This window comes from Oncorhynchus nerka, linkage group LG19 (genome assembly GCF_034236695.1).
Source record: "Oncorhynchus nerka isolate Pitt River linkage group LG19, Oner_Uvic_2.0, whole genome shotgun sequence".
NCBI classification, from domain to species: domain Eukaryota; kingdom Metazoa; phylum Chordata; class Actinopteri; order Salmoniformes; family Salmonidae; genus Oncorhynchus; species Oncorhynchus nerka.
The window spans coordinates 4,506,217-4,521,653 of record NC_088414.1 but is presented as its reverse complement, the minus strand read 5'-3'; the positions used below and the strand labels follow the sequence as shown (position 1 = coordinate 4,521,653).

The window sequence follows — 15,437 nt, the reverse complement described above, 5'->3', positions numbered from 1 at the left end:
TCGATATAGGACTCTTTTTACTCTGGATATAGATACTTTTGTACCTGTTTCCTCCAGCATCTTCACAAGGTCCTTGGCTGTTCTGGGATTGATTTGCACTTTTTGCACCAAAGTACGTTCATCTCTAGGAGGCAGAACGCATCTCCTTCCTGAGCGGTATGACGGCTGCGTGGTCCCATGGTGTTTATACTTGCGTACTATTGTTTGTATAAATGATCGTGGTACCTTCAGGCATTTGGAAATTGCTCCCAAGGATGAATCAGACTTGTGGGGGTCTACAAAAAAAAAAAAAGATTCTGAGGCCTTGGCTGATTTCTTTAGATTTTCCCATGATGTCAAGCAAAGAGGCACTGGGTTTGAAGGTAGGCCTTGAAATACATCCACAGGTACATCTCCAATTGACTGAAATTATGTCAATTAGCCTATCAGAAGCTTTTAAAGCCATGACATAATTTTCTGGAATTTTCCAAGCTGTTTAAAGGCACAGTTAATTTAGTGTACTTCTGACCCGCTGGAATTATGATACAGTGAAATAATCTGTCTGTAAACTATTGTTGGAAAAATTACTTGTGTCATGCACAAAGTAGATGTCCTAACCGACTTGACAAAACTATAGATTGTTAACAAGAAATTTGTGGAGTGGTTGAAAAACGAGTTTTAATGACTCCAACCTAAGTGTATGTAAACTTCTGACTTCAACTGTATTGTGAAAATAGTGCCAAAATAATTAAAAGAATCTGTAACTCACCTTGAGGTCTCTGTGTACCACACCCGACTGGTGACAGTGTAGCACGGCCTCCAGGATCTGCTGGATGCAGTGACTGTATAACAACACCAGGGGGAGTCGGTTAGTCTCTGCCAGTGTGCTGCATCTGATCTGTGTTCTGTGTGGTGTATTGCAGTGCTTTTAAATTGTGTAAAAGTGCATGAACATGTCAATACACCCACAGCTCAAGTCCACTCCTGTGTCTTTCTGTCGTGAATGACATTCTGTGTTATCACTGGACTACAAAGGAGTGGATGCTCTTGAATATCAGCATACCTAAAACATTCCACATTGACTTGAGAACAGAACCTGCCACTGTGTGTGTGTGTGTGTGTGTGTGTGTGTGTGTGTGTGTGTGTGTGTGTGTGTGTGTGTGTGTGTGTGTGTGTGTGTGTGAAGAGGAACTGCACTATACGAGTCAGGCAGCGTAGGAGTGCGCCTGCATGCCTGAGTGCGTCCGTGTGTGGGTGTTTATGTATAGGTGTGATCCTGTACATCCTGCTAGTGGGGTATCCTCCATTTTGGGATGGAGCCTATGACGTGAGTTACACACAGACACACTCACATGCAAGTGCACACTCACAAGCACACAAACACTCTGTCACCTCTGGCTATTAATCTGTTTGACAAAAAGGAGGGTGGGTGTGTGTGTGTGTTTAGGAGAGGCTATGTCAAATTTGGTGACTTTCTCTGGCTTATTTTTAAAAAAAATGTGTCAAACACAAAATAGAAAATATACTTCACCCAATTATAACAATTAAAATTTAAAATGTTAATTTCACTCCCAGTTTCTTTGACTGAGAAATACTTTCCCTCAATCTTTATCTCTGACTTTCACTTTCTTTTGTTGCCACAAGCAAATACAACCAGTCTTGGATAGGCAGACAGAGAACACATGCAATGCGGGCAAAAATCTGAACACACACACTCAGGGTAATGAACACACACACTCAGGGTAATGAACACACACACTCGGGGTAATGAACACACACACTCGGGGTAATGAACACACACACTCGGGGTAATGAACACACACACTCGGGGCAATGAACACACACACTCGGGGCAATGAACACACACACTCGGGGCAATGAACACACACACTCGGGGCAATGAACACACACACTCGGGGCAATGAACACACACACTCGGGGCAATGAACACACACTCGGGGCAATGAACACACACACTCAGGGCAATGAACACACACACTCAGGGCAATGAACACACACACTCAGGGCAATGAACACACACACTCAGGGCAATGAACACACACACTCAGGGTAGGGCAATGTAGCAAAAATCTGAACACACACACACTCAGGGCAATGTCCTCTACCCCTCAGACAGTACTCCCTCTATCCTTCCAATCTTTTCTCAATGTCCTCTACCCCTCATACAGTACTCCCTCTATCCTTCCAATCTTTTCTCAATGTCCTCTACCCCTCATACAGTACTCCCTCTATCCTTCCAATCTTTTCCCAATGTCCTCTACCCCTCATACAGTACTCCCTCTATCCTCCCAATCTTTTCTCAATGTCCTCTACCCCACATACAGTACTCCCTCTATCCTTCCAATCTTTTCTCAATGTCCTCTACCCCTCAGACAGTACTCCCTCTATCCTTCCAATCTTTTCTCAATGTCCTCTACCCCTCATACAGTACTCCCTCTATCCTTCCAATCTTTTCTCAATGTCCTCTACCTCTCAGACAGTACTCCCTCTATCCTTCCAATCTTTTCTCAATGTCCTCTACCCCTCATACAGTACTCCCTCTATCCTTCCAATCTTTTCTCAATGTCCTCTACCCCTCATACAGTACTCCCTCTATCCTTCCACTCCCTCTATCCTTGCTATTTTCTAACTCACCTATTTCACTCTGTCCAATTTCCCTTTCTCTCTCTCCCACCCCCACACAACGCCTCCACAGTCAAATTGATTTAAGTCTGTCTGTCTGTGTGTCTGTCCTCCCTCTCTCTGTTATGTGTGTCTGTCCTCCCTCTCTCTGTTCTGTCTGTCTGTCTGTCTGTCTGTCTGTCTGTGTGTCTGTCCTCCCTCTCTCTGTTCTGTGTGTCTGTCCTCCCTCTCTCTGTTCTGTCTGTAACATTGAACAGGAGAGAGGGAGAGTAAGAGACAGAGACTCAAAATGACAATGTTTCCCATGACAATTTTAGTTATTTCAACTTTATTTATTTTGTATTTTTCACCCCTTTTTTCTCCCCAATTTTGTGGTATCCAATTGTTAATTGTTACATTCTTGTCTCATCGCTGCAAATCCCGTATGGACTCGGGAGAGGCGAAGGTCGAGAGCCGTGCGTCCTCTGAAACACAACCCAACCAAGCCGCACTGCTTCTTGACACATCGCTCGTGCTCGTGCGCGATGAGCCAAGGATATCCCGACCGGCCAAACACTCCCTAACCCGGACGACGCTGGGCCAATTGTGCACCGCCCCATGGGCCACCCGGTCGCGGCCGGCCGCATGCGACAGAGCCTGGACTCGAACCCAGAATCTCTAGTGGCACAGCTAGCACTGCGATGCAGTGCCTTAGACCACTGCGATGCAGTGCCTTGGACCACTGCGATGCAGTGCCTTGGACCACTGCGCCACTCGGGAGGACTATTTAACCTTTATTTAACTAGGCAAGTCAGGTTATGGCAAGAATACGAAGGAGAGAGCAGGGTAACCTTTGGCAATGTATTAATTGATCTGAATTAAACACCACCATTCGCCAGAGTAGCCTGTAATTCTCTGTAGAGCAGAGTGTGTGTAGATAATTCTGCACATTGGCAGATGCTCAGATTTGTTGCTATTGGGAAGAGGGTCCTGTAATTCTCTGTAGAGCAGAGTGTGTGTAGATAATTCTGCACATTGGCAGATGCTCAGATTTGTTGCTATTGGGAAGAGGGTCCTGTAATTCTCTGTAGAGCAGAGTGTGTGTAATGTAGATAATTCGGCACATTGGCAGATGCTCAGATTTGTTGCTATTGGGAAGAGGGTCCTGTAATTCTCTGTAGAGCAGAGTGTGTGTAATGTAGATAATTCTGCACATTGGCAGATGCTCAGATTTGTTGCTATTGGGAAGAGGGTCCTGTAATTCTCTGTAGAGCAGAGTGTGTGTAATGTAGATAATTCTGCACATTGGCAGATGCTCAGATTTGTTGCTATTGGGAAGAGGGTCCCAGAGAATTCGGGAAATGCAGCCTCTCCGTAATTCTAAGTAACATAATTTAATATAATAGCATAGTATAATGCTACTCCAAGACAACAACAAAACGTCACAATTTCAAGTTGATTGTGCGAATGGTCACATTTCTCTCAAACTCACTAGGTAAAATGTGTGCTTTGAATGAAACAAAACAGTTAGAATAGGCCAACAGTTTGTTAAAAGCAGTTACTTTGGTAGCTATGTCTAATAAGGTGGAAGTCAACATTTCTTTGCCATGACATTCCAGAGATATAGAAGAGGGCAGTGTAACCAAACCGACACATGATTGGCTCTTGGGACAAGGAACCAAACAGTTGATTGGTGCATTGAAAAAAAACCGGCAGAAGACAAGAGTGAACTAAAAAAATAATACAGTAGCCGCTGGAATAGCAACTGTTTATTTGCCAGGTAAAGTGACCCGGCTATAGTTATTCTCCACATACTAACACCGACACTATCTTTTAATGTATTTCTGCATCACATTGATGGGATGTTGCTTAATTTGTTGAATCTATCAGTTGAATCCCGCAACAAACAACATAGCACAGGAACGAGCTACCGCGCCATCTACAGTAGGTTAGTCATGAAAAGCTGGAAAAGTTAGTTAGCTGCTAGCCAATCAATCTAGAAGCCTGTCTTTTTATTCGGGTTACAACGTTCTGTTTGCATGTGTTGTAAACGTTGACTCCTCACGCTTTGATTGGTGTCGCAAATATTGCACCGATCTAGCTATGTTAGCTAAGTAGGTCATAGAATGTGAGCCAAACAGACGGTAAGTTATTAGCTCACGTTAGCTAGTAAAACTCAGAATGACTCTGGCTGTAAGTCAGGTGCAGAAACTAGTGTAAAGCCCTTGAATTGAATTGAGAGAGTGAGAGCACATGATAGAGCAAGCTGATGGAAGAGGGTGAACTGTGTAAAAAGGTGTTTACCTGGCATCTGCTTCACTGTAGTACTCTCTGGCCACAATGTCCTCAAACAGCTCTCCACCTGTCACTCTACAACACAAAGAGACTAGTTTACACACATACACACACACACACACACACACCCTTACAAAAGAAAATGTGGCAATGCAGTTTGACATGTGAAAATCACATTGAGCTTAAACATTTTTTCACATGTATTACATTGAGAGTAAAATAAATAAATAATAATGTAACCTTTATTTAACCTAGGCAAGTCAGTTAAAGAACAAATTCTCATTTACAATGACGGCCTACCCCGGCCAAACCCGGACGACGCTGGGCCAATTGTGCGCGGCCCTATGGGACTCCCAATCACGACCGTATGTGATACAGCCTGGATTCGAACCAGGTACTATAGTGACGCCTCTTGCACTGAGATGCAGTGCCTTTGACCACCACGCCACTCAGGAGCCCGGATGTTTAACACCCCTTTTTCACATGTTCAGAGAATAACATGCATTGCATTGCAAGTTCACGTTTGAAAAACATGAATATGTGAAAATCACATTTGCAGTTTAACGTGTAAGAAAACTCTTCAAACTTTCACATGTGGAATTGCAAGTTCACATGTGGTGGTGAAATAGTGTTATTCTCTTCACTTGTGAAAAGGTGGCAATGTTTCCACAAGTGGAATTGTAAATTCTGTTAAAAGGTTACTTAACCTAATAATTATTTCTGAAACATCCGCTCCTTTATTATTATTGTAATCCTCCATAGTGGTGAATTGATATACAGGTACTTAGCGCTACCATTAGGGAGAGGCGTCTCTCTCTGTTACTACTGCAGACACTCGCCTCGTTTCTTCCTACGTCGGTCAGTGACCGTTGGAAGCTAGCTCTCTGTTACTACTGCAGACACCCGCCTCGTTTCTTCGCACGTCGGTCAGTGACCGTTGGAAGCTAGCTCTCTGTTACTACTGCAGACACCCGCCTCGTTTCTTCGCACGTCGGTCAGTGACCGTTGGAAGCTAGCTCTCTGTTACTACTGCAGACACCCGCCTCGTTTCTTCCTACGTCGGTCAGTGACCGTTGGAAGCTAGCTCTCTGTTACTACTGCAGACACTCGCCTCGTTTCTTCCTACGTCGGTCAGTGACCGTTGGAAGCTAGCTCTCTGTTACTACTGCAGACACTCGCCTCGTTTCTTCCTACGTCGGTCAGTGACCGTTGGAAGCTAGCTCTCTGTTACTACTGCAGACACCCGACTCGTTTCTTCCTACGTCGGTCAGTGACCGTTGGAAGCTAGCTCTCTGTTACTACTGCAGACACTCGCCTCGTTACTACTGCAGACACCTGCTTCTTCCTACGTCCGTTGGAAGCTAGCTCTGTTACTACTGCAGACACCCGAGTTCTTCGACGTCGGTCAGTGACCGTTGAAGCTAGCTCTCTGTTACTACTGCAGACACCCGACTCGTTTCTTCGCCGTCGGTCAGTGACCGTTGGAAGCTAGCTCTCTGTTACTACTGCAGACACCCGACTCGTTTCTTCCTACGTCGGTCAGTGACCGTTGGAAGCTAGCTCTCTGTTACTACTGCAGACACTCGCTCGTTTCTTCGCACGCGGTCAGTGACCGTTGTAGCTCTCTGTTACTACTGCAGACACCCGACTCGTTTCTTCGCACGTCGGTCAGTGACCGTTGGAAGCTAGCTCTCTGTTACTACTGCAGACACCCGACTCGTTTCTTCGCACGTCGGTCAGTGACCGTTGGAAGCTAGCTCTCTGTTACTACTGCAGACACCAGAGTCGGTCAGTGACCGTTGAAGCTCTCTGTTACTAGCAGACACCCGGACTCGTTTCTTCGCACGTCGGTCTGTGAACAGCTAGCTCTCTGTTACTACTGCAGACACCCGACTCGTTTCTTCGCACGTCGGTCAGTGACCGTTGGAAGCTATCTCTGTTACTACTGCAGACACCGACTCGTTTCTTCGCACGTCGGTCAGTGACCGTTGGAAGCTAGCTCTCTGTTACTACTGCAGACACCCGACTCGTTTCTTCGCACGTCGGTCAGTGACCGTTGGAAGCTAGCTCTCTGTTACTACTGACACCACAACTTTCTTACTCGGTCAGTGACAGACAGCTCCTGTTACTACTCAGACACTTTCTTCGTTTCTTCGCACGTCGGTCAGTGACCGTTGGAAGCTAGCTCTCTGTTACTACTGCAGACACCCGACTCGTTTCTTCGCTGTCGGTCAGTGACCGTTGGAAGCTAGCTCTCTGTTACTACTGCAGACACCCGCTCGTTTCTTCGCACGTCGGTCAGTGACCGTTGGAAGCTAGCTCTCTGTTACTACTGCAGACACCCATTTCGTTTCTTCCTGGACGCCGGTCAGTGACCGTTGGAAGCTAGCTCTCTGTTACTACTGCAGACACCCCGTCGGTCAGTGACCGTTGGAAGCTAGCTTTCTCTGTTACTACTGCAGACACCCGACTCGGTCAGTGACCGTTGGAAGCTAGCTCTCTGTTACTACTGCAGACACCCGACTCGTTTCTTCGCACGTCGGTCAGTGACCGTTGGAAGCTAGCTCTCTGTTACTACTGCAGACACCCGACTCGTTTCTTCGCACGTCGGTCAGTGACCGTTGGAAGCTAGCTCTCTGTTACTACTGCAGACACCCGACTCGTTTCTTCAGTGACCGTTGGACGCTCTCTGTTACTCGGACAGTGACCGTTGTGAAGCTAGCTCTCTGTTACTACTGCAGACACCCGACTGAACTTCGCACGTCGGTCAGTGACCGTTGGAAGCTAGCTCTCTGTTACTACTGCAGACACCCGACTCGTTTCTTCGCACGTCGGTCAGTGACCGTTGGAAGCTAGCTCTCTGTTACTACTGCAGACACCCGACTCGTTTCTTCCACGTCGGTCAGTGACCGTTGGAAGCTAGCTCTCTGTTACTACTGCAGACACCCACTGTTTCTTCGCACGTCGGTCAGTGACCGTTGGAAGCTAGCTCTCTGTTACTACTGCAGACACCCGACACGGTCAGTGACCGTTGAAGCTAGCTCTCTGTTACTACTTACCAGACACCCGACTCGTTTCTTCGCACGTCGGTCAGTGACCGTTGGAAGCTAGCTCTCTGTTACTACTGCAGACACCTCTCTGACTCGTTTCTTCGCTCGTCGGTCAGTGACCGTTGGAAGCTAGCTCTCTGTTACTACTGCAGACACCCGACTCTCTTTTCAGTGACCGTCTCTGTCAGTGACCGTTGGAAGCTAGCTCTCTGTTACTACTGCAGACACCCGACTCGTTTCTTCGCACGTCGGTCAGTGACCGTTGGAAGCTAGCTCTCTGTTACTAGACTGCAGACACCCGACTCTCTGTTTCTTCGTTTCACGTCGGTCAGTGACCGTTGGAAGCTAGCTCTCTGTTACTACTGCAGACACCCGACTCGTTTCTTCGCAGTCGGTCAGTGACCGTTGGAAGCTAGCTCTCTGTTACTACTGCAGACACCCGACTCGTTTCTTCGCACGTCGGTCAGTGACCGTTGGAAGCTAGCTCTCTGTTACTACTGCAGACACCCGACTCGTTTCTTCGCACGTCGGTCAGTGACCGTTGGAAGCTAGCTCTCTGTTACTACTGCAGACACTCGCCTCGTTTCTTCGCACGTCGGTCAGTGACCGTTGGAAGCTAGCTCTCTGTTACTACTGCAGACACCCGACTCGTTTCTTCGCACGTCGGTCAGTGACCGTTGGAAGCTAGCTCTCTGTTACTACTGCAGACACCCGACTCGTTTCTTCGTCGGTCAGTGACCGTCGGTCAGTGACCGTTGGAAGCTAGCTCTCTGTTACTACTGCAGACACCCGACTCGTTTCTTCGCAGGTCAGTGACCGTTGGAGAGCTCGCTCTCTGTTACTACTGCAGACACCCGACTCGTTTCTTCGCACGTCGGTCAGTGACCGTTGAAGCTAGCTCTCTGTTACTACTGCAGACACCCGACTCGTTTCTTCGCTACGTCGGTCAGTGACCGTTGGAAGCTAGCTCTCTGTTACTACTGCAGACACCCGACTCGTTTCTTCGCAGTCGGTCAGTGACCGTTGGAAGCTAGCTCTCTGTTACTACTGCAGACACCCGACTCGTTTCTTCGCACGTCGGTCAGTGACCGTTGGAAGCTAGCTCTCTGTTACTACTGCAGACACCCGACTCGTTTCTTCGCACGTCGGTCAGTGACCGTTGGAAGCTAGCTCTCTGTTACTACTGCAGACACCCGACTCGTTTCTTCGCACGTCGGTCAGTGACCGTTGGAAGCTAGCTCTCTGTTACTACTGCAGACACCCGACTCGTTTCTTCGTCGGTCAGTGACGTTGGAAGCTAGCTCTCTGTTACTACTGCAGACACCCGTTTCTGTTTCCGCTTCTAGCTCTCTGTTACTACTGCAGACACCGACTCGTTTCTTCGCTCGTCGGTCAGTGACCGTTGGAAGCTAGCTCTCTGTTACTACTGCAGACACCCGACTCGTTTCTTCCTACGTCGGTCAGTGACCGTTGGAAGCTAGCTCTCTGTTACTACTGCAGACACCCGACTCGTTTCTTCGCACGTCGGTCAGTGACCGTTGGAAGCTAGCTCTCTGTTACTACTGCAGACACCCGACTCGTTTCTTCGCACGTCGGTCAGTGACCGTTGAAGCTAGCTCTCTGTTACTACTGCAGACACCCGACTCGTTTCTTCGCACGTCGGTCAGTGACGGTCTAGCTCTCTGTTACTACTGCAGACACCCGCTCGTTTCTCTCTGTTACTTGGAAGCTGCAGACACCAGACACCCGACTCGTTTCTTCCTCGGTCAGTGACCGTTGGAAGCTAGCTCTCTGTTACTACTGCAGACACCCGACTCGTTTCTTCGCACGTCGGTCAGTGACCGTTGGAAGCTAGCTCTCTGTTACTACTGCAGACACCCGACTCGTTTCTTCTCTGTTACTACTGCAGACACCCACTCGGTCAGTGACCGTTGGAAGCTAGCTCTCTGTTACTACTGCAGACACCCGACTCGTTTCTTCGCACGTCGGTCAGTGACCGTTGGAAGCTAGCTCTCTGTTACTACTGCAGACACCGACTCGTTTCTTCGCACGTCGGTCAGTGACCGTTGGAAGCTAGCTCTCTGTTACTACTGCAGACACCCGCCTCGTTTCTTCCTACGTCGGTCAGTGACCGTTGGAAGCTAGCTCTCTGTTACTACTGCAGACACCCGACTCGTTTCTTCGCACGTCGGTCAGTGACCGTTGGAAGCTAGCTCTCTGTTACTACTGCAGACACCCGACTCGTTTCTTCGCACGCGGTCAGTGACCGTTGGAAGCTAGCTTCTGTTACTACTGCAGACACCCGACTCGTTTCTTCGCACGTCGGTCAGTGACCGTTGGAAGCTAGCTCTCTGTTACTACTGCAGACACCCGACTCGTTTCTTCGCACGTCGGTCAGTGACCGTTGGAAGCTAGCTCTCTGTTACTACTGCAGACACCCGACTCGTTTCTTCGCACGTCGGTCAGTGACCGTTGGAAGCTAGCTCTCTGTTACTACTGCAGACACCCGACTCCTTCGCCGTCGGTCAGTGACCGTTGGAAGCTAGCTCTCTGTTACTACTGCAGACACCCGCTCGTTTCTTCGGTCAGTGACCGTTGGAAGCTAGCTCTCTGTTACTACTGCAGACACCCGACTCGTTTCTTCGCACGTCGGTCAGTGACCGTTGGAAGCTAGCTCTCTGTTACTACTTAAAGAACAAATTCTCATTTCAGACACCCGACTCGTTTCTTCGCCGTCGGTCAGTGACCGTTGGAAGCTAGCTCTCTGTTACTACTGCAGACACCCGACTCGTTTCTTCCACGTCGGTCAGTGACCGTTGAAGCTAGCTCTCTGTTACTACTGCAGACACCCGACTCGTTTCTTCGCACGTCGGTCAGTGACCGTTGGAAGCTAGCTCTCTGTTACTACTGCAGACACCCGACTCGTTTCTTCAGCACCGTTGGTGAAGCTAGCTCTCTGTTACTACTGTCAGTCGAGTGACCGTTGGAAGCTAGCTCTCTGTTACTACTGCAGACACCCGACTGTTTCTTCGCCGTCGGTCAGTGACCGTTGGAAGCTAGCTCTCTGTTACTACTGCAGACACCCGACTCGTTTCTTCGCACGTCGGTCAGTGACCGTTGGAAGCTAGCTCTCTGTTACTACTGCAGACACCCGACTCGTTTCTTCGCACGTCGGTCAGTGACCGTTGGAAGCTAGCTCTCTGTTACTACTGCAGACACCCGACTCGTTTCTTCGCACGTCGGTCAGTGACCGTTGGAAGCTAGCTCTCTGTTACTACTGCAGACACCCGCCTCGTTTCTTCCTACGTCGGTCAGTGACCGTTGGAAGCTAGCTCTCTGTTACTACTGCAGACACCCGACTCGTTTCTTCGCACGTCGGTCAGTGACCGTTGGAAGCTAGCTCTCTGTTACTACTGCAGACACTCGCCTCGTTTCTTCCTACGTCGGTCAGTGACCGTTGGAAGCTAGCTCTCTGTTACTACTGCAGACACCCGACTCGTTTCTTCCTACGTCGGTCAGTGACCGTTGGAAGCTAGCTCTCTGTTACTACTGCAGACACCCGACTCGTTTCTTCGCACGTCGGTCAGTGACCGTTGGCAAGCTAGCTCTCTGTTACTACTGCAGACACCCGACTCGTTTCTTCGCACGTCGGTCAGTGACCGTTGGAAGCTAGCTCTCTGTTACTACTGCAGACACCCGTTTCTTCGCCTCAGTGACCGTTTCTTCGCACGTCGGTCAGTGACCGTTGGAAGCTAGCAGCTAGCTCTCTGTTACTACTGCAGACACCCGACTCGTTTCTTCGCACGTCGGTCAGTGACCGTTGGAAGCTAGCTCTCTGTTACTACTGCAGACACCCGACTCGTTTCTTCGCACGTCGGTCAGTGACCGTTGGAAGCTAGCTCTCTGTTACTACTGCAGACACCCGACTCGTTTCTTCCTACGTCGGTCAGTGACCGTTGGAAGCTAGCTCTCTGTTACTACTGCAGACACCCGACTCGTTTCTTCGCACGTCGGTCAGTGACCGTTGGAAGCTAGCTCTCTGTTACTACTGCAGACACCCGACTCGTTTCTTCGCACGTCGGTCAGTGACCGTTGGAAGCTAGCTCTCTGTTACTACTGCAGACACCCGCCTCGTTTCTTCTCAGTGACCGTTGGAAGCTAGCTCTCTGTTACTACTGCAGACACCCGACTCGTTTCTTCGCACGTCGGTCAGTGACCGTTGGAAGCTAGCTCTCTGTTACTACTGCAGACACCCGACTCGTTTCTTCGCACGTCGGTCAGTGACCGTTGGAAGCTAGCTCTCTGTTACTACTGCAGACACCCGACTCGTTTCTTCGCACGTCGGTCAGTGACCGTTGGAAGAGCTCTCTGTTACTACTGCAGACACCCGACTCGTTTCTTCGCACGCTCAGTGACCGTTAGCTACTGCAGACACCCGACTCGTTTCTTCCACGTCAGTGACCGTTGGAAGCTAGCTCTCTGTTACTACTGCAGACACCGACTCGTTTCTTCGCACGTCGGTCAGTGACCGTTGAAGCTAGCTCTCTGTTACTACTGCAGACACCCGACTTTTCTTCCACGTCGGTCAGTGACCGTTGGAAGCTAGCTCTCTGTTACTACTGCAGACACCCGACTCGTTTCTTCGCACGTCGGTCAGTGACCGTTGGAAGCTAGCTCTCTGTTACTACTGCAGACACCCGACTACGTCGGTCAGTGACCGTTGGAAGCTAGCTCTCTGTTACTACTGCAGACACCCGACTAGTGACTTGGAAGCTAGCTCTGTTACTACTGCAGACACCCGACTCGTTTCTTCGCACGTCGGTCAGTGACCGTTGGAAGCTAGCTCTCTGTTACTACTGCAGACACCCGACTCGTTTCTTCGCACGTCGGTCAGTGACCGTTGGAAGCTAGCTCTCTGTTACTACTGCAGACACCCGACTCGTTTCTTCGCACGTCGGTCAGTGACCGTTGGAAGCTAGCTCTCTGTTACTACTGCAGACACCCGACTCGTTTCTTCCTACGTCGGTCAGTGACCGTTGGAAGCTAGCTCTCTGTTACTACTGCAGACACCCGACTCGTTTCTTCGCACGTCGGTCAGTGACCGTTGGAAGCTAGCTCTCTGTTACTACTGCAGACACCCGACTCGTTTCTTCGCAGACACCCGTCGGTCAGTGACCGTTGGAAGCTAGCTCTCTGTTACTACTGCAGACACCCACTCGTTTCTTCGCACGTCGGTCAGTGACCGTTGGAAGCTAGCTCTCTGTTACTACTGCAGACACCCGACTCTTCGTTTCTTCGCACGTTACTACGGTCAGTGACCGTTGGAAGCTAGCTCTCTGTTACTACTGCAGACACCCGACTCGTTTCTTCGCACGTCGGTCAGTGACCGTTGGAAGCTAGCTCTCTGTTACTACTGCAGACACCCGCCTCGTTTCTTCGCACGTCGGTCAGTGACCGTTGGAAGCTAGCTCTCTGTTACTACTGCAGACACCCGACTCGTTTCTTCGCACGTCGGTCAGTGACCGTTGGAAGAAGCCCATTGAAAAGAACAGAGAAGCTAGCTATCTGTGTCTCCTTGTTTTTGTATCCTGTTTTCTGGTTTTTACAGATGGTTGTTTTTTTCTAAATCAAGAGATAAACATGTTTAAAAACTGTGTTGAGTTTTCTGTTCATTTTGATGTATAATTTAATTGTTTTGACCGAGTGAAAAACTAATGAGGTTATCCTATTTACATGAGTGTAGCCAAGCTAAGTAGCTAGCTTGTGTACATATGAACCACGCTAATGATGTATTTAGGAAGGTCACTTTTTGTGAATGTATATCTAATGGTCGCATGCTAATTGCTAACTGCTAACTAGCTTAGTGATAGGCACGAGCTAGCCTTCCATTTTGTCCTAGCTAGCTATTTTTAGCTTCTGCTTTGGTTAGCTGTCCATTGTTTTTTGTTACATTTAATGCACAGGCTTAAAAGGGATTTTAACGTATTTGAAAGTGTGGCATGTTTGCTTTTGTTAATGTGTTTGCTTATGGAATGAATGTAAACAGATACTTTTCTACAAAGAGATGGTTTTGAAATAGCGCTATCAGAGTTATTAGTCAGTTAACTTAACCGCCTCATCTGAAAGCATTCCAAATACACTGAAAACACCAAAATACATCATCTATACAGCTAAAAACAACGAGATGTCAAAATAAGTCGAATTTGAGGTTAAAGAAATTGTGATTTATCAATTTACCTGATTTTGCTAATCATTACTTTGAACAAACTCAAAACGTAAATATTCTTGTAATGCTTTTAATATTTATTTTATATTTAACTAGGCAGGTCAGTTAAGAACAAATTCTTATTTACGATGACGGCCTACCCCGGCCAAACCCGGACGACGCTGGGACAATTGTGTGCCGCCCAATGGGACTCCGAATCACGGCCGGATGTGATACAGCCTGGATTCGAACCAAGGCCTGTAGTGACGCCTCTTACACTGAGATGCTGCGCCACTTTTTATACAAAAAAATGTTTTTAGCAAATTCTGAATTTGCGATTTATCACAGAAAATCCTGCGATTAACTGAATTACCTTTTGTTTAAGTTTGACAGTCAATAGAACAGAAACGTGGTGCCCCTTTAACGGTCGGGAGACCCGGGGAGACCCGGGTTTTAACTCTGCCGGTGGTTACAAAAGAACATGTGAAACTTAAAATATCACATGTGAAATGTTGGGAAACCACTATTTTGTGAAACATCACAAGTTAATGAAAAACACTTTTCACATGATTTGCTCATACATGTGTCCAAAAACCACGTGTTTTTTCAGGTGATTCTTTTACATGTTTTTTTGTAAGGACACACACACACACACACAGTGACATGCACAAATGCACGCACGCACACATGCAAGCACACACAACCAAATATGCATGCACACGCACGCGCGCACACACACACCGGAGGGGGATGTCCTCATTAGGGGGAAACCCTCAGCTCTGCAGGAATCTCTCTGGCGGGGTTGCCATGGAGACAGGCTCCACTGCGGGGCAGTATATGTGTGTGAGTGAGTTTGTGTGCATGTGTGGAAGGCTAAAGATGGAACTGAGTGTGTGCAAAGGGGGGATGGTTATGTAATTGGGGGAAATCTCCTTGGAAACGGGGAGAGAAGGACCGAAAAAGAGGAGTGAGATGAAGTAATGAAGAAGGAAGAGGAAGAGGAGAGGGGGAGTATGAGAGGAGAGGAGAGGGGGAGTATGAGAGGAGAGGGGGAGTATGAGAGGAGAGGGAGATAAGAAGGAAGAGGAGAGAGGGAGTATGAGAGGAGAGGAGAGGGGAGTATGAGAGGAGAGGGAGATAAGAAGGAAGAGGAGAGAGGGAGTATGAGAGGAGAGGAGAGGGGGAGTATGAGAGGAGAGGGAGATAAGAAGGAAGGAAGGAAAATGGAAGGGAAGGGAAAGAGAATGGGAGGAGGGAGGGATAAAATATATAGAGAGGGATGTGAG

The 15,437-nt window shown here is 48.4% G+C and overlaps 1 protein-coding gene across 13 annotated transcripts in view; it reads right to left on the bottom strand.

Annotated features, from left to right (window-relative positions):
* LOC115147134 (calcium/calmodulin-dependent protein kinase type II subunit beta) overlaps positions 1 to 15,437 on the bottom strand; it is a 70,880-nt gene that overhangs the window by 45,085 nt on the left and 10,358 nt on the right. For all 13 annotated transcript variants that reach the window (XM_065004639.1, XM_065004641.1, XM_065004643.1 and 10 more), the window contains exons 5-6: positions 4,906 to 4,971; positions 749 to 821 (exon numbers count right to left, since the gene is read on the bottom strand). In XM_065004639.1, coding sequence (XP_064860711.1) covers positions 749 to 821; positions 4,906 to 4,971 — 139 coding nt within the window. The remainder of the gene's footprint in view (positions 1 to 748; positions 822 to 4,905; positions 4,972 to 15,437) is intronic.